Source organism: Fusarium poae, chromosome 3 (genome assembly GCF_019609905.1).
Source record: "Fusarium poae strain DAOMC 252244 chromosome 3, whole genome shotgun sequence".
NCBI classification, from domain to species: Eukaryota; Fungi; Ascomycota; class Sordariomycetes; order Hypocreales; family Nectriaceae; genus Fusarium; species Fusarium poae.
Window position 1 is genome coordinate 6,992,579 of NC_058401.1, and position 24,120 is coordinate 7,016,698.

Genomic DNA, 24,120 nt, shown 5'->3' on the forward strand with positions numbered 1-24,120 from the left:
ATCTCTGTCATGTCAGAGATTCCAACCGAAGCACCATCCTTGACTCATGCCCCTTCAATAACATCTGATACCAGCACTGCCTCCAGATCTACTTCAAGTCGAGGTGACAATATCTCTTCCTTCGAGCCTTTGTCTTTGACCTCACGACTTGACCACGAATTATCATCGGAACCATCAAGGATGAGAACATCTTCACTTTCACAACATGTATCAGACCATGATCAAGACTACTGGCAAAAAAGTCTCCAAAAATGCGAAAAGCTTCAGTTTCTCAGCCATGCCTTTGGGGGCCATGCAACCTATCAACCACAGCAAGAAAGAATGCGTCCTCACATGGAGCGCTTCCTAAGATTGGAACAACTTCAATCAAAAACATCAGGTCGACTTTCTCCAACACTTTCTCCAATGATATCAGCTCGGGACCTACTGCCATCACGGTCATCATGTCACATCCTTGTCGATGCTTACATCAACACATTTGAAAAGGTGCTTCGTATCTTACACATACCCACCTTTCTGCGCGAGTACGAGCATTTTTGGTGTCAACCGTTAGCCTTTCGGGCTCTCGAGGTTGATGACCCTTTGTTATGCAAGCTTTCTATCGTCCTAGCCCTCGGGTCATCAGTTGTTTCTGATTCTTCGCTTAACTCTGCATCACTGCGGAATCAGACTTCTTGTTGGATATCGTACGGCAAGAAGTGGCTTGCACAACACATGGGGAGTGCTCACCGATCTGATATCAACATGGCGCAGATCCTTTGTCTACTCGCTCTTGTACGACATGTACATGACGACGAAGCTGAGCACTCTGAAGGCTTTCACATGCACCCAGGGAATTTTGATCTAGCGAGAATAGGTATGCAGATGGGCTTCCATCGCGATCCTTTATTACGGTCCCCGGATATGCCGGTGCTTGAAGTTGAGACACGTCGTCGTTTGTGGGCAACTATGGTCGAGTTATCTCTTCAGCATAGTCTGGACGAAGGTTTGCCTTCTTCCCTATCACCCGAAAGCTTTGACTGCAAATCACCTTCCGAAATCACGGATGAAGAGTTGGAATCAGGTCTGGTATCGGTGGATCCAAATCACAAACTAGAGACTCTAACAGCTTCTACCATTTTGGTTCTACTCTCACGAACTCAACACCTTCGACTTCAATGTCTACACCTGGCCAACTCACCACGAGCGTCAAAGTCATACAACGATAGCAACTATCTCGCCTCGGAGCTTTACTCTGCACATCGGGACAATACGAATATTCTTCGAGGCATGGATAAGAAACCTTCAGGGTTCCAACTTCAACTACTTCAAGCATACACCTTGGAGTTCATTCGCGCCCTTCATCAGCCTTTTGTAGAACAGTCTACCTCTCAATCGCCATTCCACTACTCACGAAAGGTCGTTATGGAGACGGCGATGCGCGTCCTCGCCTGGCCGCCTAGTCTAGGGCTCATAGCTGGTCCTGAAGACCGAGACTTACAGGTTCATGAGACTGACCCTTGCGCATCACTTCGTATCCATGGTCAGGGCTACTTAGGTCGTGTTCAGCGACAGGCCGCAGTGTCACTATCGACCAATATCGTCAGTGATCTAGAAGATGGTGTTTTTGGTGCAAGCTGTGGTGCTTCGTGGAAAAAGACGCATAGTGTTATCCACGAAACTCTATTGATAGTTGAACACCGAGTGAAGGTGTCATCAGGTGCTCACGGCAGGAAAGAGCTGCTTTTTCTAGCTGCTGCTGAAGCTTATATCAAAGGTCTGCTGGGTGATTTGCAGCAAAGGGATATTGAAGATGCGATATATCAAGCGATAGAGAGTGCAGTTGGCTTGTGCTATGAGGCTGTAGATCAAAGATAGCCTCCTACGTCTTGGGACATAAAAATAAGTAGTCTAAGAACTATAGTCTAAGGAGCATAAAGTGATCTACTAATTTCGTCTCTTATGTTTCCAGCGGCTACTTTTTCTGATACCCTGAGCCAAAGGTCATGAGTTCAATCCACCCCTTCTCGCTACGAACCTAATGGCGACAGGCAAAACAGTATTGAGAACCTCCCAAGCTGCCGTTTCCTTATAGCTAGAAAATTTCAAGACGGTACCAGGCTTATACCCCCTGTAAACCTTTTCAACATCACTCATCGCATAAGGCCATAGGTGCTTGAGCAACACACCCTGAGTGGTTTGCATTGCACCCAATTCATCCCATAAAAGGCTGCCCAATATTCGTACCGTTCCATTGTAACCGGGAACCTCATGATCTTGTTCGCTGGGGGGCTCGTCCCCCTCTCCCTCTTCTTCTACTGTTCCATATTGTGCGTCAACGGCAAGGACGAACTTGGAGGAGTTTGGTTCGAGATATGATTGAATGGTGGCCTCGTCGATGGCTAAGAACATTCGATGGTGAACGGGAAGATCCGGGAGGACGCTGTAGAATTTCCTATGCTCCTGTTAGTTTACAAGCATGTTTTTCGGGCCTCAGTAGTGATGACTTACCTTTTCGCATCCTTTATAGTCTCTTGTTTTCCATCAATCCAATGGATCTTGCACTCTTTCCGCACATCGTCAATATCTTTCTTGCCCAATCCCCAATCGGCGATATCAGCTTCAAATTTCGTTTTAAACTCATTCCACTTCTTGTCATCATGCTTGTGACAAAGCCGAAAGGCAGCAAAACCATTGAGGCGGGGTAATGGCTTTTGAGCGTATTCAATCCAGCGATCCAATCGAGGCTCTGAAGGACCTCTCAGTTCAAGCCGAGCTGTCGTCTGCGCATCGATCTGGCTAATGCACGTGACAACAAGTCTCCCGGGCTCGTTTTCAGATGAGTCCAAAAGGTCGAGACCCTCACGTTCGTAGTAATAGTACCTCTCTTTTCTGGTAAGGTATCGGACCCGTTGAATGTAGTCCAAGCCTCGCCCGTTGATATTAGCCGACCACGAGATGGGCTCCTCACGAAACGGTTTTTTGTGGGCGGCTGTGAGAGGCTCATGTTCTTTAGCAGGGGAGCTGTCGCCTTTGTAACCATCCGTTGGCATGAAGATAATGTAATCAGCTTCAACAGTGTTTTGGCCTAGATCATGGATCAAGTCTGCCAACTCCAACTGCCTGGCATCGAATTCTTCAGGGTCGCTAGGTTGATGGCTAGCAATCTCGAGTACCAGCGGTTCTCGGATGCGATTAATATGAGAAATAACCCACTGGTGAGCGTTGTCGCAGATGCAATCGTAATGCGCCCTGATGTACTGGTACCAAAGGCCAGTCACGGATACTTCTTCGTAGACATCGTTTTCTGCTTTGCGCTTTGCGTTGATAGCTTGCTCAAACACTCTCAGGTGGCCCCAAATCAGGTTGTAGGTTGTTCGCAACGCATTCTTTGTTCGCGGGTGGTTAAGATAGGCGAAGACGTCGATGACAGCCATAAAGTACTGACAAGCGTCTCCGAAATGTCTAGGATCGTCGAGTTGCAACTCTTTCCATCGTCTTTCAGAAAGAGGTGGTATACCCTCCCACAGTCTGGATTTCATCGCATGAACCTCTTTAGCAACCAACCAAAGACGCGACGAATCCTCATGAGACCCGATACGGATTCCAAGCCATTCAGAAGTCGATCTTTGCTGAAATTTAAATGGTGCAGGGGCCCATTCCGGGAATGGTCTGCTCATGTTTCTAGTCTCCTCAACGGTGAGCAGTGGCTGAGATGTTTTGCGGTCACCGGGGAGACAACCATGCATCAGAAACTCGATAAAGTGTGGGATAGTTTGAGGTTCCATGATCCTATCTGTTATCCAAAGTCTGTGATCTCCTCCAGCTCGTGGAGGGACGAGATTGACGATATCGGTGGGATTGTCGTTTTTTCGCCTGTTGCCGCGGCGTTTGCCGGCTTCAGTATAGTAAACTTGATTCGGAGTGCCATTGGCGGTCAAGGCCATGTCAAGCCGAAGCATTCGCTCGGCGGGATTGGACATGTTGAACTGTGAAGACAAGCCTAGTCTGATGTAGTGGATGGTTGGTCTCAAGGAACAAGATATTGTCCCAGAGCAGATGTTTTTATCTACAGGTAGATAAGAAGTAAATTACACAAGACTAGAAATATCGGAAAGAAGTTGATGAAAAGTGAAGTGTTGGTTACGATAAAACTGGGTAGAAAAGGAGTGTTGTCAACCAACACAGAGTAACCTTTCCCGGTTAAGGCAGAATCCACTCATTCCAGGCACCACTAGACAAAACAACCAATTAAGACAAGTCTTTGTCGGAATCGCACGATAAAGAGAGGAAGCACCAACTCCACAAGATATTGCAAACTTGAGTCAAGAAAAGAATATCCCAAATTGGACTACGAGAAAACGCCACTCCCATCTGCTGTCCCAACTTTTTAAAACACCATAGTCAACATCATCAATTGCGTCATTTCTAATGTAATGTTCCATCACCAATTTATCGTTGATGGTAGCCTTCGAGCACCCTAAGTCTTTATCAAGTCTCGACTCTTGATGTTCGACTTAAGATAAAGTATACGTCGTGGATGTAGGGTGGTTGAGACGCTAGATTTACTTTATACAAGGCTTAAACACGCGCCGTGTATTGTCGATGATGTCGCACCAAGAACAGAACAACAATTCTCCGGGCGTCAATGTCGCAATCGCCGAATATGCCTCTTTTTTTTTCTTTTTTTAGCCAAAAGCTCCTGTAGTTGATGAAGATTTTCCCGTGATTCAAATCCATCTGGTCCCTGATTGTATGTTCAAAGACTTTGCAAGGGTCATAGAGTGTAAGCATAATTTATAAACGGCCAGCATTCCTCATTTCGGCAGTTCGAAAACGAAACGTCTCGCTTAACAACGGCCACGACAGACCCAGAGTGTCGCTGATGATACTAGGATTATTTCTTGTATTTTGTAAAGTTTATTTCATTGAGCAATTAAGGAAAGGCTTTCAACGTTCAAGATCAACCAGAAGGAAATGACAAAAGAGCAATGTTTTGCTGGTAGAGACTCGGCGAGAGCGCAATTACCCTGGAGTGACCATTATCGTGTTATCGATAACTGATCTTGCTTATACCTCCCAAAAGGTAACAATGGATCAGCCAACATTCCTCAGGTCAGCCTCAAAGCATCTTAACCCCACAAACGATACTAAAAGGGGTAACGACTCCAATAATCTAGAGAGTGACATCACAAGGGAGGACCGTGATTCGGTATAACTAATTATAGCATAAACTAATATCGGAACTCCGGCATTTGAAGGCTTGGGACTAATTCGAGTTTTCTCTAGTTGACTATCAACGTTGCATTTTTCACTCCTCTTTTCAGGTTGCTAGTTATCAATTTAGGTAGTAGGGCTTGTATAGCGTGAAAAACAATTACCTTTCATAGAAAAAACCCAACTGTTATGGCGCTTGGTTTGGTTACCTCTCTCGCATTCGGAGGAAGCGAAGACGCTAGAGCCCGCAACGTGGTGAAAGTAGCTCGTATCCCATCATTCTTTGACTGCCTTACGGCTCAGATCTCGTAATGAGGCGCTGATCTGTGGGGTTGGGTTGAGCCAAGAGATTAGTTGCTGCAACATGAATCTCGCCTTTAATAAATAACAACCGCAATCTCCTTGTATTCAACCTTCCATTCACATCTCATCTCATTTTCTGTCTCTCTCAACCACTAATTCTCCTTTTTATTCACAATGCATTTCAATACTCTAACGTGTGTGCTGGTTGGCCTCGTCGCCCACTCATCAGCAGTCCCGACAAAGCGCGAAGCCGTCAACAGCTGCCTTACACAAGCCAAAGTGCCCACCGACGCACAGGGCTCTCAATCATGGAAAGAAGACGGCACAGCTTATAACCTAAGACTTCCATTCGAACCAGCTGCCATTGCAGTCCCTACTACAGTCGCCCAAGTTTCCGCTGCCGTTGAGTGTGGCGCCAAACACGGCGTTGCAATCAGTGCCAAGAGTGGTGGCCACAGCTATACCTCTCTAGGATTCGGTGGCGAAGATGGTCATCTCATGATCGAGTTGGATAGAATGTACAGCGTCAAGGTGGCCAAGGATGGCACCGCAAAGATTCAACCTGGTGCTCGTCTTGGACATGTTGCTACCGAGCTCTGGAACCAAGGCAAGCGAGCTCTCGCTCATGGAACGTGCCCTGGGTAAGTCCCCCTAATTTCTCCTAGCAAGGATCATCTACTAACATGTCACAGAGTTGGTCTTGGTGGTCACGCCCTGCACGGAGGCTACGGCATGGTCGCCCGCAAACATGGCCTTACTCTCGATCTTATGACCGGCGCCACAGTCGTTCTGCCCACCGGCAGAGTCGTCCACTGCTCCAAGACCGAAAACTCCGATCTTTTCTGGGGTATTCGTGGCGCGGGCGCAAATTTTGGTGTTGTCGTCGAACTCGAGTTCCAAACTTTCGCTGCACCTGAGCAGATCACTTACTTCGACATTGGCCTCAACTGGGATAAGAACTCCGCTCCTCAGGGTCTTTATGACTTCCAGGAGTTTGGAAAGGGCATGCCTGCCGAGATTACCATGCAGATGGGTGTTTCCAAGAACGGATACAGCATTGATGGTGCTTATATCGGTGACGAGGCTAGCCTGAGGAAGGATTTGCAGCCTCTGGTCCAAAAGCTTGGTGGTGTTCAAGTCACTGCTACCACTGTCGACTGGATGGGCCTTGTTACCCACTTTGCTGGTGCCGGAATCAATGTCAACCCTACCAGCCCTTCATACGACGCAGTAAGTCTCTTTCATACTAGACAACAGGATAACCAGACAACTAACTCATCTCAGCACGACAACTTCTACGCCAGCAGTCTCGCAGCCCCCGAATTGACCCTCGACCAATTCAAGTCCTTTGTCAACTACGTCTCCACCACTGGCCAGAGCAGCAGCCACTCTTGGTGGTTGCAGATGGACATCACTGGTGGAACCTACTCTGCCGTCTCCAAGCCCAAGCCCGGCGACACTGCATACGTTCACCGCGACACCCTCCTTCTCTTCCAGTTCTACGACAGTGTTGCAGCGACCGCACAGTACCCCTCTGACGGATTCGGACTCATCAAGGGCTTGAGACAGAGCATCTCCAACTCCCTCAAGGAGGGTACCTGGGGCATGTACGCCAACTACCCTGATTCGCAGATCAAGAATGATCGGGCTACCGAGATGTACTGGGGAAGCAATGTTGCCAAGCTGGAGCAGGTCAAGGCCAAGTACGATCCTAAGAACTTGTTCCGCAACCCCCAGTCTATCAAGCCCAAGGCTTAGAGGCTTTCATGATAGATTTCCATTTTGATTCAACTAGAGCATTATAGACTTGATATTTAGCGATTTTAATGATAACCAACTTGTTCAAACAATTCTTGCAATTAAACTCTCGCTCTTCGTGTCAATGACAGCCTCGGCTGAGCCAAGTTCTGTCTTTCTATTTAAGTAAGATGTCCAAACGTATGGTAACATGTGCAACGAATAGCATCAAGGCATTGGCTTAATCTCCGTGAAATGTGCTGGGTAAACCGGCTATAGCTATGTAAACATACTATCTATCTAGTGATGGAGACCGGAGTTTTCTGCGGACGTATGTCACAGGTGGACTATCAATGACTTGGTTAAATGGAACCAGTCTCACCTGATGATATCTATCAAATCATAATTAGGATTGAATTTCCTCCCGGAAGAAGAGTCACTCGGCTATCTGGCTCGACCCTAGTATAGCTGACACCAAAACATGCTGTTTTACTTGATGGGTCTGCCCATGTATTCGTAATGGTGTTCCCTTTCTGACAACCACAACTCTTGTAATTCCGAATATCCTGAAATGTAGTTGAATTAGTCGTCAAACAAGTTCCATAATAATTGGATCAGAGACCAGAAAAGTGCCCGAGGCTAAAGTGAAATCTTGGCCATGCTGTAATTTAGGCAGAATGCAATCTGCAAGGATCAAGCATTCGTAATCCGGGGCATCATGTTCCATCTGTCTTAATCGGGCTAGATGTGTCGGTACCCAACCGAGTCTCTAAATCCCCAGATCTCACTGTATTACTTACAGGTTCTACGTCGTATCTTTGGCCTTGTTACATTTCCCATTATCACATGTTAAGCTTAATCCTCTGATCGACATATTAGAGTCTGTTAAGTGAACCTCTGATTTTGATAGTGAAGTTACTTTGTAGTGGGAGCACGGCTGGCGGTCATGATGTTCTATGCTATGTTTTTGCCAAGATTGATTATCCCTGTGATAGTATGTTCTTAATAGCCTTGCAGGTATAGTTCCAAGACATGGAATCCTCGGTAGTCGCTTTCGGCATGAGATGAAAATCCGGGAAGGGATTGCAGTAGCCGTCATCACATCACTCGTCCCACCTTTTCTTTTTCGTCTTTGGAATGACCTTTCTGCAATTTATCCCGCATGGTTGCAATATTCACACAAACAGTGTACCACCGACCCTACCAATTTCGCATTTTCTATTCCCCCCCTCCTAGTTGTATTGAACTGTCGAGATGCCAAGAGGTTGTCTTGAAAAAAACGGATGAAAGGAGCTAGATATTTGCTTTTAGCCAGAATAGAAAGAAGGTGTGGTCATTCAGTGAGTGCCTGCAGGAGCACGACTAGTCTCTGATCTGTGCATGTCACTGTGTTTGGAGCTGACGAATCGCATCACAGGATCGTGTCTGTGGATATACTTCTGTCCCCTCAAAAGGTGATCATGAGAGACTTTACCGTCTTGGCTCTTCCATTGGGTAAATCATGACAATGTGAATTTGATTATGGGTGGAGGAGGGGCAGGATACACCATGATGAGTTTATAATTGCTTTTGATGGTTATTAACCAAGAATGGAGTTAGTCTCCGAGACAACGCAGAAGCCAAGATGTTGAAGCTGGTTCTGTAGCTATCACTATAGCCACTTGACTCTTGGCATGATGGATATTTCAATGCAAAAAACAACTATATATAAGACCTGCTTTGACGCCTCTTGATCAAGAATTTCTCACCAGGTCAGCCCTCTTCAAACAGTCAGCCACTCTGAACACTTCTTTTTGAGAATATCCCTCTCATTATCTAGTACCACCATGGTCTCGTTCAAATCCCTTCTCGTCGCCGTCTCGGCACTCACTGGGGCTCTTGCTCGCCCCTTTGATTTCCTTGATGAGCGTGACGATGGCAACGCCACCTCCGTCCTCGAGGCCCGCCAAGTCACTGGCAACAGTGAAGGTTACCACAATGGCTACTTCTACTCTTGGTGGTCTGATGGTGGTGGTTATGCCCAGTACCGCATGGGCGAGGGCAGCCACTACCAGGTTGATTGGCGCAACACTGGCAACTTTGTCGGTGGAAAGGGATGGAACCCTGGTACTGGCCGGTAAGACTGTTCAAGATTAATCTTTGGTAGACCATATCACTAACAGTATATGCAGAACCATCAACTACGGAGGTTCTTTCAGCCCTCAGGGTAACGGATACCTCTGCGTTTACGGCTGGACTCGCGGTCCTCTCGTTGAGTACTACGTAAGTGACTAATCTCAATCTTGTTATAGCCGCACACTAACAATCGTTGTAGGTCATCGAGAGCTACGGCTCTTACAACCCCGGTAGCCAGGCTCAGCACAAAGGTACTGTCTACACTGACGGCGATACCTACGATCTCTATCAGTCCACCCGTTACCAGCAGCCTTCTATCGACGGTACTCAGACTTTCAACCAGTACTGGTCCATCCGCCGCAACAAGCGCACCAGCGGCTCCGTCAACATGCAGAACCACTTCAATGCTTGGAGATCTGCTGGCATGAACCTCGGAAACCACTACTACCAGATCTTGGCTACTGAGGGTTACCAGAGCAGTGGTTCATCTTCCATCTATGTCCAGACCAAATAAATTATGCTGAGTTGAGTCGGACCCAAGACATTCTTCGGATTACATGTGGAGGATGGAAAGGGAGATTGGTTAGACTGTTAACTGTTACTGGTCGATGATCCTTTTGCGACGTTGCCAAGTCTCTGGCGCGAAAGATTAGCGTTACAGGATAGGTCTTCAATCAGACTGACAATTGGACAAAACTATTCATTCGTGACGTTAAAGCTCACATATGGTATTTGATTGTGATTACATGAACCATACGACTTAGCCCTGTGAGTCTTGTTGTCATGGAAAACAGGATAAAAAAAGCAAACGACCGAGTTGGATCACGAATATTGACGTGTCACATGGTCTGTCTTGTATCGAATTATACATTAGCATTGAGAACTACACTAATACTATTCAATGATCCTCACGCGATAAATTGAGGCTGTGTACACAATAATGTCGGCGGCTACCTATTGCAGATTGGTATATTATGGGCCAAGAATCTCACCCAGCCTGTACGACACGTCGCCAAGGACCGCGCCTTACCTAATTTATAGCCAAAATAAGACAATTGCAATTTCCAATAACAATAAAATCAGAGGCCTCTCGTCTGTTTTGATTATTTTATAAAGCAGCTGTCCTCTGTTCATGTCAGACGAGTCAGCCCTCACCTCACTGGATCCAAAACACCATCCCCGATACTGTCAGCTACAGACCAGACCACCAAAATGTCTTCCTCCAAAGCCATCGTCATCATGGCCCTAGGGACTTTACAAGCAGTGGCTCAAACCCCAACCGAAACCCAATCCGAAACCTATGCTACGCTTTCTGTGTATCCCACCTTGTCGATGCCACCATGCTGGGAGTTTAAGAATTCGCTTCCTATAACAGGTGCACCAGCACCACCAATGGACATGTCAGAACTCGGCGTGTCGTTTGCTCTCGGAAGTCTTTACAACACAGCAGACCCGTGTAAACTTCCCGTCATCACGGGGTCATCCGCCGACGAATTCTCTGAATGGGCTTCGGAATGGACAAGTTGGCAGGCTCAGCACGTTTCTGAGTTTCGAGTCCTTTGGGAGAAATGCAGCGATGAGCCTTATATCACGGATCTTGTACCTGTTGGACCTGATGTGTGTAGCACTCTCAGGGCTAAGATTACGGGTGCTTCGACTACAAGTGACGACGATGATGAATTGGCGTCAAAGACGGTTCATATCCAACCTGAAAAGACAGAAGATGGCAAGCCTGAGGATGTCAAGGATTCCTCAGCATCGCGTGCAGAGGGTTCCCTTCTTGTATTCCTTCTTGCTGCCTATGTATTTGGCGTCGGAGCATAAGGACATCCATTGGTTTCAACGGTGGTTGTATGGTCTCCGTAGTTCGAGTCGGTCTTGACAATAAACCCAAGCCCATATCGTGTTCTGCGGATAAACTTACTGCAATTGGCTTTGTGTATGCAATGATTCTAACTGTGTTTGTTCGAGATATGTTGCAGGTTCTTTTTTTCTTCATATCGAGTTAAGAAGGGCGAGTCACTTAATAGTCGGCTATGATCACAATTCTTTGTAACGCTACGATACATGGCAAGATCATAAACCGCGGGTAACAAGATGTTTTATTTATACTTGAAGAAATATGTTGACGGAAATGACTGTTGTGGACAAATATACCTATCGCATGATTCATCCGATGATATTCTATGTAATATTATCCTGGTGGTATGTCTGTCTCTGAGGGTCTTGGCATGAGAGTATTTCTAGGATCCGAAGACCGGATACCTTAGGATTGACCACCTAAACAGTAAAGACAGCGTAGAGTCCACTGGTTGTACCGATGCACTGTCCATCACGGAGGTTGCCAGTGAAGGGTTGGCTACCATCAGCGTGGTTGCTGAAGCCACGGTCTATTTCCAGTCTGTTAGTCCATTTTCATCAAGAGCGTGACTTTGCAAACTTACAGGAGAGACCAGATCCGTTGGAGTCGACGTAAAGTCCACCGCGAGAACCGGAGGGGCCACCGCTGTGGTAAGTGCCACCCTGGTTGGGGTTGTAGTCGATGAATCGGGATCCGATGAAGTTACGGCAGCCAGTGTCAGAGTAGCTATATGTTGGTTAGTTGGGAAAAGTGGTATGGGAGAACGGAACGACGTACAAGTTGACCTTGATGGAAGCAGCTGATACCATGGTGGCCAAGGTGGCGAGAGAAAGGAAACCAGTGAACTGCATCTTGTAGGCTGGTGTTGGGGATTGTGGGCTTGGAGGATCTTTTTGTTTGTGAGTATGAGTCTGAAGCTTGATGGGTAAGACAAAGAAAGACTGGACGAGTCGAACTCTTTATACTTGTGGTGTTGCTGCAGAGCTGATAGAGTCTGTTAACCTCCTTCCCTGATCTTCTTAGTATATATCCACAGGATACCTTTTCAAGTGGTTACAAAGATGCAAGGGAACGCCTTTGTAAGCTGTGATCATGACGATCGAAGTTTTCCTCGGAAGGAACACATGCCATGAGCCAATATGAAGCCTTGTTTGACAGGGCGGCCGACTGCTCGGAGAAAGGTCCAGGTACACCCATGGCTCATTTGGTGCCGCGTAGCCGACGGCTGAGCCCGTGTACGACGCAGATCTTGCATCTATCAATTTGTATGACAGTTGACGTGGCGTGTGAAGTGAAGCCGCGAGATGCCATTGTCGGAAGAGAACCGACTAGACAACACAAGATCATCAGCCAATCCACAGCTGTGTTTTCAATGATATTCCAGCTCAATACCTAGGTAGTTTTGCACATTAATACACTACAGTCTCATCGTTCATCATCCCTACCGGCGAGGTTAAAAGTTCGCCACTGGCCATGACTCAGACAAGAACCTTCAACCGTGACTAGATCTTATAGGTTTGTCAGTTGGAGGGACGGGCGGGCGGCAAGTCGGCAGCGGCCGCCTATACCTTGTCGTATTTCTGTCAATACGAATAAACAAGCATTTTGCATAGGACAAAAGCTCCGGATTCATGTTGGTGATTGGTTAGTACTCTGCGGTAATGAGCGGGTAAAAACTTGAGTGGTCTCTCGTAAGCAAAGTATAAGCATAAAGCATAGCTGCATAATCGTGATGCTTAAGCGAGACCTTTTTGGAGATAGACGATATAGTATCTGACCCGCCATAGACCATTTTAGGCAATCTTTGTAATATATATTACCATTCTTGCTACATAGGGAAATTATTGACAGTTCATTACACTGAATGAGTTCCAAGACAAATGCAATTGTGAATGAGTAAACCCCCTGTCCGCTATCAACTCAAAGCGATCATAGTGGACTTGGTCTGGAGATACTCCTTGATACCTTCGTATCCAGACTCCGAGCCAGTTCCACTTTGCTTGAATCCACCTACAGACATCACAGGGATAATACCCATTGATCCTCCATTGATACCAACGACACCAGCTTCAAGTTGATCCGACATTCGCAACCCTCTGGACAAAGATTCGGTCCACGCATACGCTTGAACATAAAGTCAGTATTTGCTTTGTTTGGTATTGGCTCTGGGATAATTGCTTACCAGCGAGACCATACTCTGTGTCATTGGCCAGTGCGACAGCCTCTTCTTCGGTATCAAAGGTCACTACCGTCAAGACTGGTCCGAATATTTCTTCATTCAAAATCTTTGCGTCGGGTTTGGGATTGATGAAAATGGTTGGGGCGACAAAGTATCCCTTCTCACCTACCCGATGGCCACCAACTGCGAGTTCAGCTTCCTTGCTACCGGAATCAATGAAGCTCATCACACGCTCAAATTGAGAACTATCCGCAAGCGGACCCATGAAAGTCGAAGGTTCCTGTGGGTCAGCTCCTATACCAGAAGTCACTTCTGAGTATCGTTTCTTTAGGTCGTCAATGAATGATTTCGCAATGTCTCGCTGGACGTAAACTCGGCTTGGAGCCGCGCATACTTGACCCGAGTTCAAGAGAAACATGGTGGTGCAGCTGCACAATTATTAGTGTCAATATCAATTAACAGAAGCACTGAAAGATACTCAACAACTCAATGGCCTTTTCAATGTTTGCATCGTTGAACACAAGAACAGGTGACTTTCCGCCGAGCTCAAGGGCCACTTTTTTCAAGTTGGATCTGGCCGCAGCCTCGGAGATCTTTCGTCCTGTGAAACCAGACCCAGTAAAGGAAATCATACGAATCTTCATGTGCGATGCCAGAAGAGACCCAGTTTCTCCTGCGCCGTTAAGGATGTTGATAACACCAGGTGGGAATCCAGCTTCCTTGATCATGTGTCCAAGTTGTAGCATACCCAACGGAGACTTTTCGGACATCTTGTAGACGACCTACACCTTGTTAGACGGCTTGGAAGGTATGGCTAAGGGTCCATACCGTGTTGCCTGCAGCCACAGCCGGAGGTATCTTCAGGCCGAGTTGTCTAATAAATTAGAATTGAGGGGCGATGAAAAATAACTCGAGGGGACTTACATGGAAGAGCCATTCCAGGCGCTAATACCAGCGACAACACCAAACGGATGATGGCTGATGATCTTGTAAACACCGCCCTCAGGAGGTAGTTGTTCGCCGCGAATCTTGTCAGTCCATCCTGCATAGTCTGAGTTCAATGCGTCAATTATGATAAAATAATATGAGAGGGGAAAACACTGCTTACAGCGGAAGAGATCGCTCGTCATATTGGTGATGTTGACGGCAATGCTGGTGGGTTGACCCATGGCAATTGTTTCGAGCACAGCCAAATCCTTGGCCTTGGCGTCAATGAGGTCGGCAAGCTTGAGCATGCATTTCGTCCTCTGAGCTGCTGTAAAGGTCTTCCAGGGACCGCTGAAAGCTGCCTGGGCTGCATCTACAGCATCATCGACGTCTTGTGGGCCAGCGACATGAACATCATCGGAAACTAATGAGCCGTCGATGGGGTTGTGGACGCTGATTCTCTTGTCGGACTTGGCGTCGACATACTTGAAAGACAGGTCAGTTTATATCCGAGACGTTGTAAGGTGCCATGACTTGCCTCGTTGTTGATGAAGAGTCGAGTCTCAAAGTTAGTCATTGTGGGGAGGTTAAAAGGTAGCGGAGTATATAATGGAGGATAGTATGCTGGTATTGTCCTTTGGTAGAATGTAGTGAGATTCGTTGCGAATATTTATTATTGATCAACTCCGCTGTTCTGTTGCTGATCCGGCGTTTGCCACCTTTATCTCCTGAACACCAGTACTTGACTTGGTCTTACATCTGGACCTTGGCGGATTTAATCTCACATTAACGACCCACTATCTCCGTTCCGCCAGGCAAAGCCAAGCATGTATGAAGCCACTTTCAAACATATCAAGAAACAGTTTAATGGGTAATGATTGGACTTTGTACGTCGACAATCACCAAATGCAATCAAGGGAAGATTCATTAGCAGAAAAGGACCGCAAATTCCGCTACATATCTTGTATTCAGTCTGACATGCTTACGCTAGGTCTTACATCTCATTCGGGGGCCAGATCGCTGATTGGTTTAATAGCACATGGAACATATCTTATTGCTTCAATTACGATTATTTGCATTCCTCTTCTACGTCACTGCCACTCTGATTTACCTCCACCAACAAACTCCGCAGTCGATCCCTCATCCTCTGTAAAGTCTCATGCTCATGCTTGACGGGACTATTTTGGTATGGCGATTGAAGAACACAGTCACTGATGTCATATAACTTGTCATAATCTTGGTAAAAGCTCAATCTTGAATACTGACTAGACTATAACCTGTTTCAAAAAAAGGAAAATTACAAATAAAATGACTAAAAGGTCGACGCTGAACAGTAATTCATCGCTGTTTCCGCTGTATGTAGAAGTTTATGCCAATTCTGGATGTCTTCAAAGCAATAGCATCTGCGTGTGTGTGAAGTGACGTTTTGTTGAAACCCTGGTCCAGGGCAATAGTATCTGCACAATCGCAATCGAGCCGTACTTCCCGTGACGTTACGTCCACTGCAAATCCAAGCTCCTAGGGTCAAATGTTTGGCTCGAACTCATCGACAAACACCCTTCACCTAAAAAGCTACTCCAGAACAGAGCTGCATCGTCTGCGGAACCAGGGGTTTGGTTTTGAGGTTGAATGAATAAATCCATACTGTTCTAATATAATAGTAAAGTATATTGTCTTGGTCGATTTCATTCAGACAAGACAAGGATATACAGAAGAATTTGAATATACGTCCCCGTTTGTTTCCCACTGATAACTATCTAGATGTGCCAACCGTCTAGGGACCTCCAGGCTCACCAGCCGAGGTATCAAGCCACCTGTCGCCAATAGCGCGAACGTACTGGCGACCAAACACGCAGTAATGGTTGCCCCTCCTGTTCTGGGCATTGGGTGACCAGATAATAACATGCCCACCGACAGGCATCCATGAACTGGTACACGAGTTGTAGATACCATTCTGGACAGTGTAGGCCGTCTGGCCCTGCTTCTTCCAAACGGCAAAAAAGTCGCGAGAATTGCCCCAACACTCGTAATTGTTACCAGTATCGATGGACTGGACAACGCTGAAACCGGCGCTGATCCATGAGATAGCGGCGTTGGCGCTCCAGCCAATCGAAAAAGACCGAGACTCGAATCTACCTGCAACACATTGCCTCCCATCAGGGCACTCCATGGGTTCCTATACATAGGTAAGGATGTCAGTGTTAAGTTTCAAAACAAAAGAACAATAATGCATTGATGGACATACGCTTAGCTGGATATGCAATGGATTCTGGTGAGGATTGCCGTTACCGACCGCACGGGTCTGGGTGTCAGGGGCCTAAACTGCTACTATTAGAAGAAGTGATATAGTTACTGTTAGATTATAGAGAAGTCTTAATAATATAGTTAATTAGAAAGTACTAGTAGTAATAATAATAATTTATTCTTAATCTCTTTTTCTTTTTAGCCTTAAAGGCCTTTTTTATATTTTTTCTTTTATAATTATTATTAAAATAAGATTATAATAAATTATTAAATTTAAAAAGTATTTTATTTTAAGATTTTATTTAATAAAATATTATAAATTATTTCTTTTTATAAGGTTAAATTTTATAATTATTAATTTATTATAATTTACTTATAATTTAATTAAAGCTATTAGCTTTTTTATATATATTTTATAATAATTTCTTTTTTAATATAAAAAAGACTTTTTAAATAAAGAAATTAATATAATTTATAAAGATATAAGCTATTTAGCTAAAGATAAATAATTATATTTTATTTATTTATTTTTTTTTTTTTTTAATTTTTATTTATTTAATTATATATACTTTTATAATTACCTTTTTATATTTATATTTAGTTATAATTTCCTTATTATATTCTTATTAATTTATTAATAATATATATCTTTTTCTTAATTTAATTTATTTTTATTTTACTTTTATATTATTTTATAATATAAATATTTTTTTTAATTATTTTTTTTAATTTTTAAAATTTCTTTATTTTATTTATTATTAATTTATATAGGCTTTTTTATATTTATATATATATATATTACTTAAAGTATATTATAAATTAAGACCTTAATAAATATTTATTCTTTAAAAAGGCTAAATTTAACTTTTTTTATTTAATTAAATATATTCTTTTTATAAAAAGTAAATAATCTTATTATAAATTACTTAAAATATTTTTTAATTTTTATTTTAGCTAATTTTAATAAATATAAATACTATTAAGTTTTAAATAAGCTTTATATTTAAATAAGAAATTTAAAATTTTTATTATAAAGTTATAGTTAATTTATAGTAAGATTCTTATAAAATATTAAAACTTTTTACTCTTTTTATTAATTATATTAAAGAAAAGCTTAAAGAAAATATATCTATTAATAACTATAATATTAATAATATAAATACTTTACTATAAACTTATTACTATTTTTTTTCTAGTTTTTTTATTTTTTTTAAAATATTAAAATTTTATATAAAAAGGCTAGGAAAGCTATTTCTATATATAAGGTTATTATTATTATTATTATTTTAACTTTAATTAATACTATTATAGTTATAACCTTAAAATATCTTTATATTAAATAAGCTAAGTATTTTATTTCTATTTTAGCTTATATTTTATTAACTTTAGTAAATATTAATAACTTATTAAACTATATTACTTAGTTTAGTCTTTTAAAGTAAACTCCTAGTAGATTTAATATAAATAAAAAGTAATAGCTTATTTCTATTAAGAATAAGGAAATTAATATTCTTAAGTTATTTTATATTAATTTAAAGACTATACTATAAAAAGCTTATTAAGATAAAGATAATTCTTTTAATAAGGAAAAAAATAATAAAGATAAAGTTAATAAGTAATTAATAGCTAGTAATATTATTATATATTTAGTATTAACTTAAAGGCTATATATTTTAGAATTATACACTTAGTAAGTTTTTATTAGCTTTTTTTAATTAATTAACTAAGATCTTTATTCTTTTTAAGTAAAATTTAAATTAAATTAATATTACTTTATTATTATCTCTTTTCTTTATAAATTATTTTTATAAGCTTATATAAAAATATTACTTTTAAAGTTATATTAAGATATTTAAGAGTTTTTAAACTCTTTATAGCCTTTTTATTTAATTAAATATTATTTTTTATATATTAAGCCTCTATAAAAAATAATTCTTTTTACTTTATAAATAAGATTTCCTTTAAAAAGGCATTTTATTTATAAATTTATTAATACTTTATTATCTCTTTATAATTTTAATAAGCTAATATAAAATATATTATATATTAAAGACCTTTTTAAAAGCTATAATCTATAGGCTAGGTTTTTTTTATTTATCTTTTTTAAGATTTAATAAGGTTTTATTTACTTTTTTATAAGCTTTTTATTAAGTCTTTTTATTTTTAGATTTTTTATTAATAATAGAATTATATCTTTTTCTTTAAATTTATAAAGAATCTTTCTTTAATTATAATATTTAGAATAAATATCCTAGGTATTATAAAGTAATTATTATATTTAAGTATATTATTATTATATTTTCTCTTTTTAATAAAATACTTTAGTATTTACTTTTTTTTATTAGGCTTTTTAATTTCTTAGTCTTTTAGGGAAGAATCTTTATAGTAACTCTATAGATATTATTTTAATAGTAATATAATAGCTAGTATTATAAGTATATTAAGTAATAAAGAGTAAAATAGCTTAATTAATCTATTAATTATTATAAAAAGTATAAAGATATTATTTTAAAGTTTAATTTAGCCTTTTTATTTAATTATTAATTTAAAAATAGAATATAATACTAAGTTATCTCTTAATTATAATAAGATAATAAAAAGTTCTTTAAAATTTATTTATACATAGTAATCTTTAATTAGTAATAATACCCTTTAGTAAGCTATAATCTATAAAAATATATTATAAAAAGAGGTTTATAAAACTATTACTTATAAATTACTTTAAAATTAATATATAAAGAGTATATTTTATAAATTAATTTATAATAATTAAAATACTATTATAAGCTTTACTATTTAACCTTTCTATAGAGAGTAAATCTATAATAAAATCTATAAATAGTTTTTTCTAGAGATAATTTAATTATAATAATATTTTAAGTTCTTTATAAGGTTTATATAGCTAAGGTTTTAAGATTTAATATAAATAATAATTTTAAATATATTACTTAATATCTTATTTTAGGCCTAGCTAGTAATAGTAACTTTAAATCTTTTTATAAGTCTTTATAACTTTTTAATAGCTTATTATAAGGTTATTATAAAGTAATAAGAAAATCTTCTTTTTTATTTTTAAAAGTATAAAAATTTACTTTTAATATAATAATAACCTTTTTTATAGTTTTTAAGGTTTTTATAGTAACTTTATTATTATTTTATTTAAAGGTAATAATTTTTTAAGTTTCTTTTAAGTTTTTAAATTCTCTTTTTAAGCCTTTTTTAAAGCCTCTTTTAATAGCTTTTTTTCTACTTTTTTTATTATACTTAATCTCTATAGTATATAGAATTTTTATCTTTATAAGAATACTATAAGCTATTATAGTAATAAAGCTTCTTTATATATTATAGTTTTAAGATAGGTTTTATTTAGGCCTTTTTATAGTTTAGTTTTAATATTTATTAATTTATTATAACCTTAAGAATTTTTTTTTATAAATTTATTAAGAAATTAAGTAATTATTAAATTAGCTTTTTCTTAAGCTTTATTCCCCTTTTTATAGTTTAACCTCTTAAATAGGCTATTAATAAGATTTAATTTACTTAATTAATAATTAATAATAAAATTATATAATAATAATTTATTAATCTTTTATAATTATTATAGTTATAGCTTTAATTTTATAGTAAAATAGTTATAATTAAGATAATCTATTAAAACTTTAATAGTAAATTAACTATAAATTAAAAACTGCTTTTACTTTTAAAAAGCTTTTATAATAGCTATTAGTTTAATATCTAAAGTATTATAATATTATTTAGTCTTTAAGAGCTTTCTTAAATAATATACTATAAAGTATTAATAACCTAGCTTTAATTATAAAAAAACTATATTTAATATATAGGCTAAAGTATTAGGTTTAATTTATAAAAGGTATTTAAGATTAAAATATTAAAGTATAAAAAGGTTATAAAAGGCTACTTTAAGTATTAAGAATATATTAAGGGTATTATAATTTAATAGTATAAGGCTTATTATATTTCTTTTTATATAATCTATTAAAAGAATAATAATTTTATTATAGTTTTTAATAAATTTTCTATAGAAATTTATAAATCTTAAAAATAATTATATATTATATATATTATAAAGTTCTAGCTATTTTATTATTACTTTAACTTTAAATAAGTCTATCTTAATGCCTTATTAAGTAATTATAAAGCTAAAATATTTAATTTCTTATATATTAAAGAAATACTTATCTAGATTAATATAAAGGCCTATAGCTCTTAGCTTTTTAATTACTTTATAAACTTACTAATAATACTTATTAATTTTATTATTATATATTAAAATATTATCTAGATATACTATATAATAAATATTAAGTATATCCTTAAGTATATTATTAATATACTTTTAGAAAATTATAGAGATATTAATTAGGCTAAATAGTATAATTTAATATTTAAAGTAATTATATTTATAATAAAAAGCTATCTTCTATTTATTACTTTTATAGATATATAATTAATAATATATATTTTTTAAGTTAAGCTTAATAAAAATCTTTATTTTTCTTAAGTATTTAAGGCTTTTTATAATTAATAATAAAGATATCTTATTTTTTTTTATTACTTTATTTAAGCCTTTATAATTAATATAAAGGTAAAGCTTTTTAATGCCTTTTTTAAATATAAAAAATATTAAAGCTTTTATAGAATTTAAGGATTTTTTAATTTATTTTTAACTTAAGGCTTTTTAAATATAATTATAAAGAATTCCTAGCTTTTTCTTAGAAAATATATAAATAAGGCCTTAAGAAAAGGTTTACTTTTTTTCTAGATTAATAGTATATATTTTTTTTATTAAAGGGGATAATATCTTTATATTCTTAAGGGTAAAGAAGTTTTAATAATTAAAATAAATTTATTTATATTTATCTCTTTTAGACTTATTAGTAATACTTTATAAAGTTATAGCCTTAAGTTATATTTTTTCTAGTTAAAGTATTAAATTAATTAAAATAATATAAATAATAAATTATATTAAATTATTTTTTATAAGTTTTTTTATTTTCTTTATAATTATATTAAATTTAATATTATCTTTAGTAATACTATATATTTAAGTTAAAATAATCTATTTTAATACTTAGGGGTTATAATTTTAAATCTATAGAAGCCTTAATATTATATTATTCTACTTAATATTAATAAAGTAAAAATAAACTTAAAATATTCTTATTTTATTAATATTATTATATATATTAACTAATTATAAAATAATATTTATATATTAAATTTAAGTTTTATTAATACTTTAAAATTAATAATTAAAAGGCTTAATTTATATTTAATTTATTATAAATAAATTATAAGGATTAAAAAAGCTTTAAGAGGCCTTTATATTAAAAAGAGTAAATAAGGCTTTTTATTTAGACTTTAAATAAATTAAAGCCTTTAAAATAAGATATTAATTTATATTTAAGGCCTTATAAGACCTTTATTTCTAAGGTTAAAGCCTCTTAATTACTTTAGTAGTATTTATATTAATAGCTATAGAGAGAGATTAAATTAAATTTAAGGTAATAATAATTCTTTTATTTAAGTATATTAAGGTATAATACTTAAATTAATAATATAAATAATATTTAATATAATTTAAATCTTAAGTCTTTAAGGTATTATTTATAAATAGCTTAATATAAGGTTTTAAGGGTATTTTAATAGTAATATAAATAATAATAGGCTTTTTAAAGCTTAATTAATAAGATTAAATTCTTATTTTATAATTTCCTTAAAAAGTATAATATAAAGAGCTAAATTCTTCTTAAGTTATAAAAAGCCTATAAATAGCTATTTAATTCTTTAAAAAATAAATTAATTTATTTATAAATTATATAATTTATAGCTTAATAAAAAGCTTAAATAGTATTTTATTTTTAATTTTTTTATAATAATATTTAAATATTAAGAATAATTAATTTTTATATATTATATATTAATTAAGCTTTTAAATTATCTAAAGAAATTAAATTTAAGTATTTAAAATTTAACTATTATATTATACTTTAAAGTCTATTTAAATTAAAAAGTTAATAATATCTATATATAAGGTCTTAATAAAGCTTTAAAATATCTTTATAAACTTTTAAAAAGGTAATTTATTATATAGATAATTTTAATCTTTTTAATAAAGTAATTATTAAGCCTTATTTTAAATATACTTTTAAAAGTTTAAATAAACTAACTTAAGCTTTAATAGTTTTCTTTATTTTATATAAATTAAAAGATCTTTATATTAAATCCTAACTTAATATAAGGTCTTTTTAAAGACTAGCCTTTTTTATAAATAATTATATTAAAGTTATTAATATATTATATTAAGGATTTAATATTAATATTTTTTTCTTTTTTATAGCTTTTTAATTATTATTTTTTTTAATAAATTTATATTAATTTAATTACTTTTTTAATATATATATTTAATTTCTCTTTAAAGATTTAATTAATAATTAAATATATTTTACTAATTATAAAAATTATAATTATTATAAAGATTTTAATTATTTTAATTATAAAAAGTAAAAACTAGATTTATAAAATATTATTATTATTTAAAATAAAAATATATTTTTATTTTAAAGATCTTTAAAGTATTTTAAGTATTATATTAATTCTTTTATTTTATTTATAAAGAATAAAGAATAAATATATTAAAAGTTTAAATTATTATTATTAAAAAAAATAATATAATTATTATTAAATTATAAAAAAGTCTTAATAATATAATTAATTAAAAGATATTAATAATAATAATAATAATTTATTTTTAATTTTTTTTTTTTTTAATTTTAAAGGCCTTTTTTATACTTTTTTTTTTATAATTATTATTAAAGTAAAATTATAATAAACTATTAAACCTAAAAGGCGCCCTACTTTAAGATTTTGCCTAATAGAATGTCACACTGGGTAACCTAATTGCCACAAGTAGTCTGGCGCTTAGAAAGGCCAGCTGCCTTGACTGCTTCGTCAATCTCTTTCTGAGACAGCTTGGGGACCTGGCTCAGGACATCAGAAGGGATCTCTGCATCGACTTTACCCTCAAAGACGTCCATGGCTTTGGCGACTCCAAGGGGCCCATCTGGGAAGCACTCGCGTAGCGATCGCTTAGCAAGAGGCTTGATATCCGCACCAAGTCCCTTGACAGGCACGACGCAGTTAATAATAAGCTCGTCCTGGTTAGAGATACGACCGCAGGCAATCGAGTCGGCGTCGCCGTTGCCGATTTGGTAAGTCTTGTCGCCGACTGTCACGTTCCCAGCGCCATTATCAGTGACAGAGAATGAGATGGCATGCTTGACAAAGGCACCATCGGCGAGAGAGTTGGTGCATGACTTGCCCAGAGCCTCAGTCTGCTCATTATTCCAGATGGTGATGGCGGAATTGGAGTTCACGAGATCCCGCTCAAAGACCATGTGGAGTTTCTGCACAGCAGCAGAAGCTGTGAGGACGAGAGGCGCGGTGGCCAGGCTGAACTTGGTGAATTTCATATTGGAGTACCAAAGAAAGGAGGACGAAGAGCTGGAAGGCCTGAATAGACTGGAGGAAGACGCCT

At 37.2% G+C, this 24,120-nt stretch overlaps 8 protein-coding genes across 8 annotated transcripts; 4 read left to right on the forward strand and 4 right to left on the reverse strand.

Annotated features, from left to right (window-relative positions):
• Window positions 1-744: 744 nt before the first annotated feature.
• On the forward strand, window positions 745-1,857 carry FPOAC1_009734 (uncharacterized protein; the record flags this gene model as incomplete). The annotated part of the gene is made up of 1 exon (XM_044854155.1): window positions 745-1,857. One exon carries the CDS (start codon window positions 745-747, stop codon window positions 1,855-1,857), a length of 1,113 nt encoding a protein of 370 aa, XP_044706825.1.
• Window positions 1,858-1,983: 126 nt separating this feature from the next.
• FPOAC1_009735 (uncharacterized protein) lies at window positions 1,984-3,962 on the reverse strand (the record flags this gene model as incomplete). Its single annotated transcript, XM_044854156.1, has 2 exons — window positions 1,984-2,434; window positions 2,491-3,962. 2 exons carry the CDS (start codon window positions 3,960-3,962, stop codon window positions 1,984-1,986), a joined length of 1,923 nt encoding a protein of 640 aa, XP_044706826.1.
• A 1,711-nt stretch (window positions 3,963-5,673) lies between these two features.
• On the forward strand, window positions 5,674-7,257 carry FPOAC1_009736 (uncharacterized protein; the record flags this gene model as incomplete). Its single annotated transcript, XM_044854157.1, has 3 exons — window positions 5,674-6,140; window positions 6,192-6,729; window positions 6,784-7,257. 3 exons carry the CDS (start codon window positions 5,674-5,676, stop codon window positions 7,255-7,257), a joined length of 1,479 nt encoding a protein of 492 aa, XP_044706827.1.
• Window positions 7,258-9,062: 1,805 nt separating this feature from the next.
• On the forward strand, window positions 9,063-9,865 carry FPOAC1_009737 (uncharacterized protein; the record flags this gene model as incomplete). Its single annotated transcript, XM_044854158.1, has 3 exons — window positions 9,063-9,352; window positions 9,408-9,498; window positions 9,551-9,865. The coding sequence occupies 3 exons, from the start codon at window positions 9,063-9,065 to the stop codon at window positions 9,863-9,865; spliced, it is 696 nt and encodes a 231-aa protein (XP_044706828.1).
• A 698-nt stretch (window positions 9,866-10,563) lies between these two features.
• Window positions 10,564-11,175, forward strand: FPOAC1_009738 (uncharacterized protein; the record flags this gene model as incomplete). Its single annotated transcript, XM_044854159.1, has 1 exon — window positions 10,564-11,175. The coding sequence occupies one exon, from the start codon at window positions 10,564-10,566 to the stop codon at window positions 11,173-11,175; it is 612 nt and encodes a 203-aa protein (XP_044706829.1).
• A 456-nt stretch (window positions 11,176-11,631) lies between these two features.
• Window positions 11,632-12,063, reverse strand: FPOAC1_009739 (uncharacterized protein; the record flags this gene model as incomplete). Its single annotated transcript, XM_044854160.1, has 3 exons — window positions 11,632-11,741; window positions 11,796-11,938; window positions 11,990-12,063. The coding sequence occupies 3 exons, from the start codon at window positions 12,061-12,063 to the stop codon at window positions 11,632-11,634; spliced, it is 327 nt and encodes a 108-aa protein (XP_044706830.1).
• Window positions 12,064-13,127: 1,064 nt separating this feature from the next.
• Window positions 13,128-16,488, reverse strand: FPOAC1_009740 (uncharacterized protein; the record flags this gene model as incomplete). Its single annotated transcript, XM_044854161.1, has 8 exons — window positions 13,128-13,336; window positions 13,395-13,819; window positions 13,875-14,173; window positions 14,220-14,265; window positions 14,316-14,442; window positions 14,500-14,803; window positions 14,853-14,880; window positions 16,157-16,488. The coding sequence occupies 8 exons, from the start codon at window positions 16,486-16,488 to the stop codon at window positions 13,128-13,130; spliced, it is 1,770 nt and encodes a 589-aa protein (XP_044706831.1).
• Window positions 16,489-23,479: 6,991 nt separating this feature from the next.
• Window positions 23,480-24,055, reverse strand: FPOAC1_009741 (uncharacterized protein; the record flags this gene model as incomplete). Its single annotated transcript, XM_044854162.1, has 1 exon — window positions 23,480-24,055. The coding sequence occupies one exon, from the start codon at window positions 24,053-24,055 to the stop codon at window positions 23,480-23,482; it is 576 nt and encodes a 191-aa protein (XP_044706832.1).
• Between the last annotated feature and the right edge of the window lie 65 nt (window positions 24,056-24,120).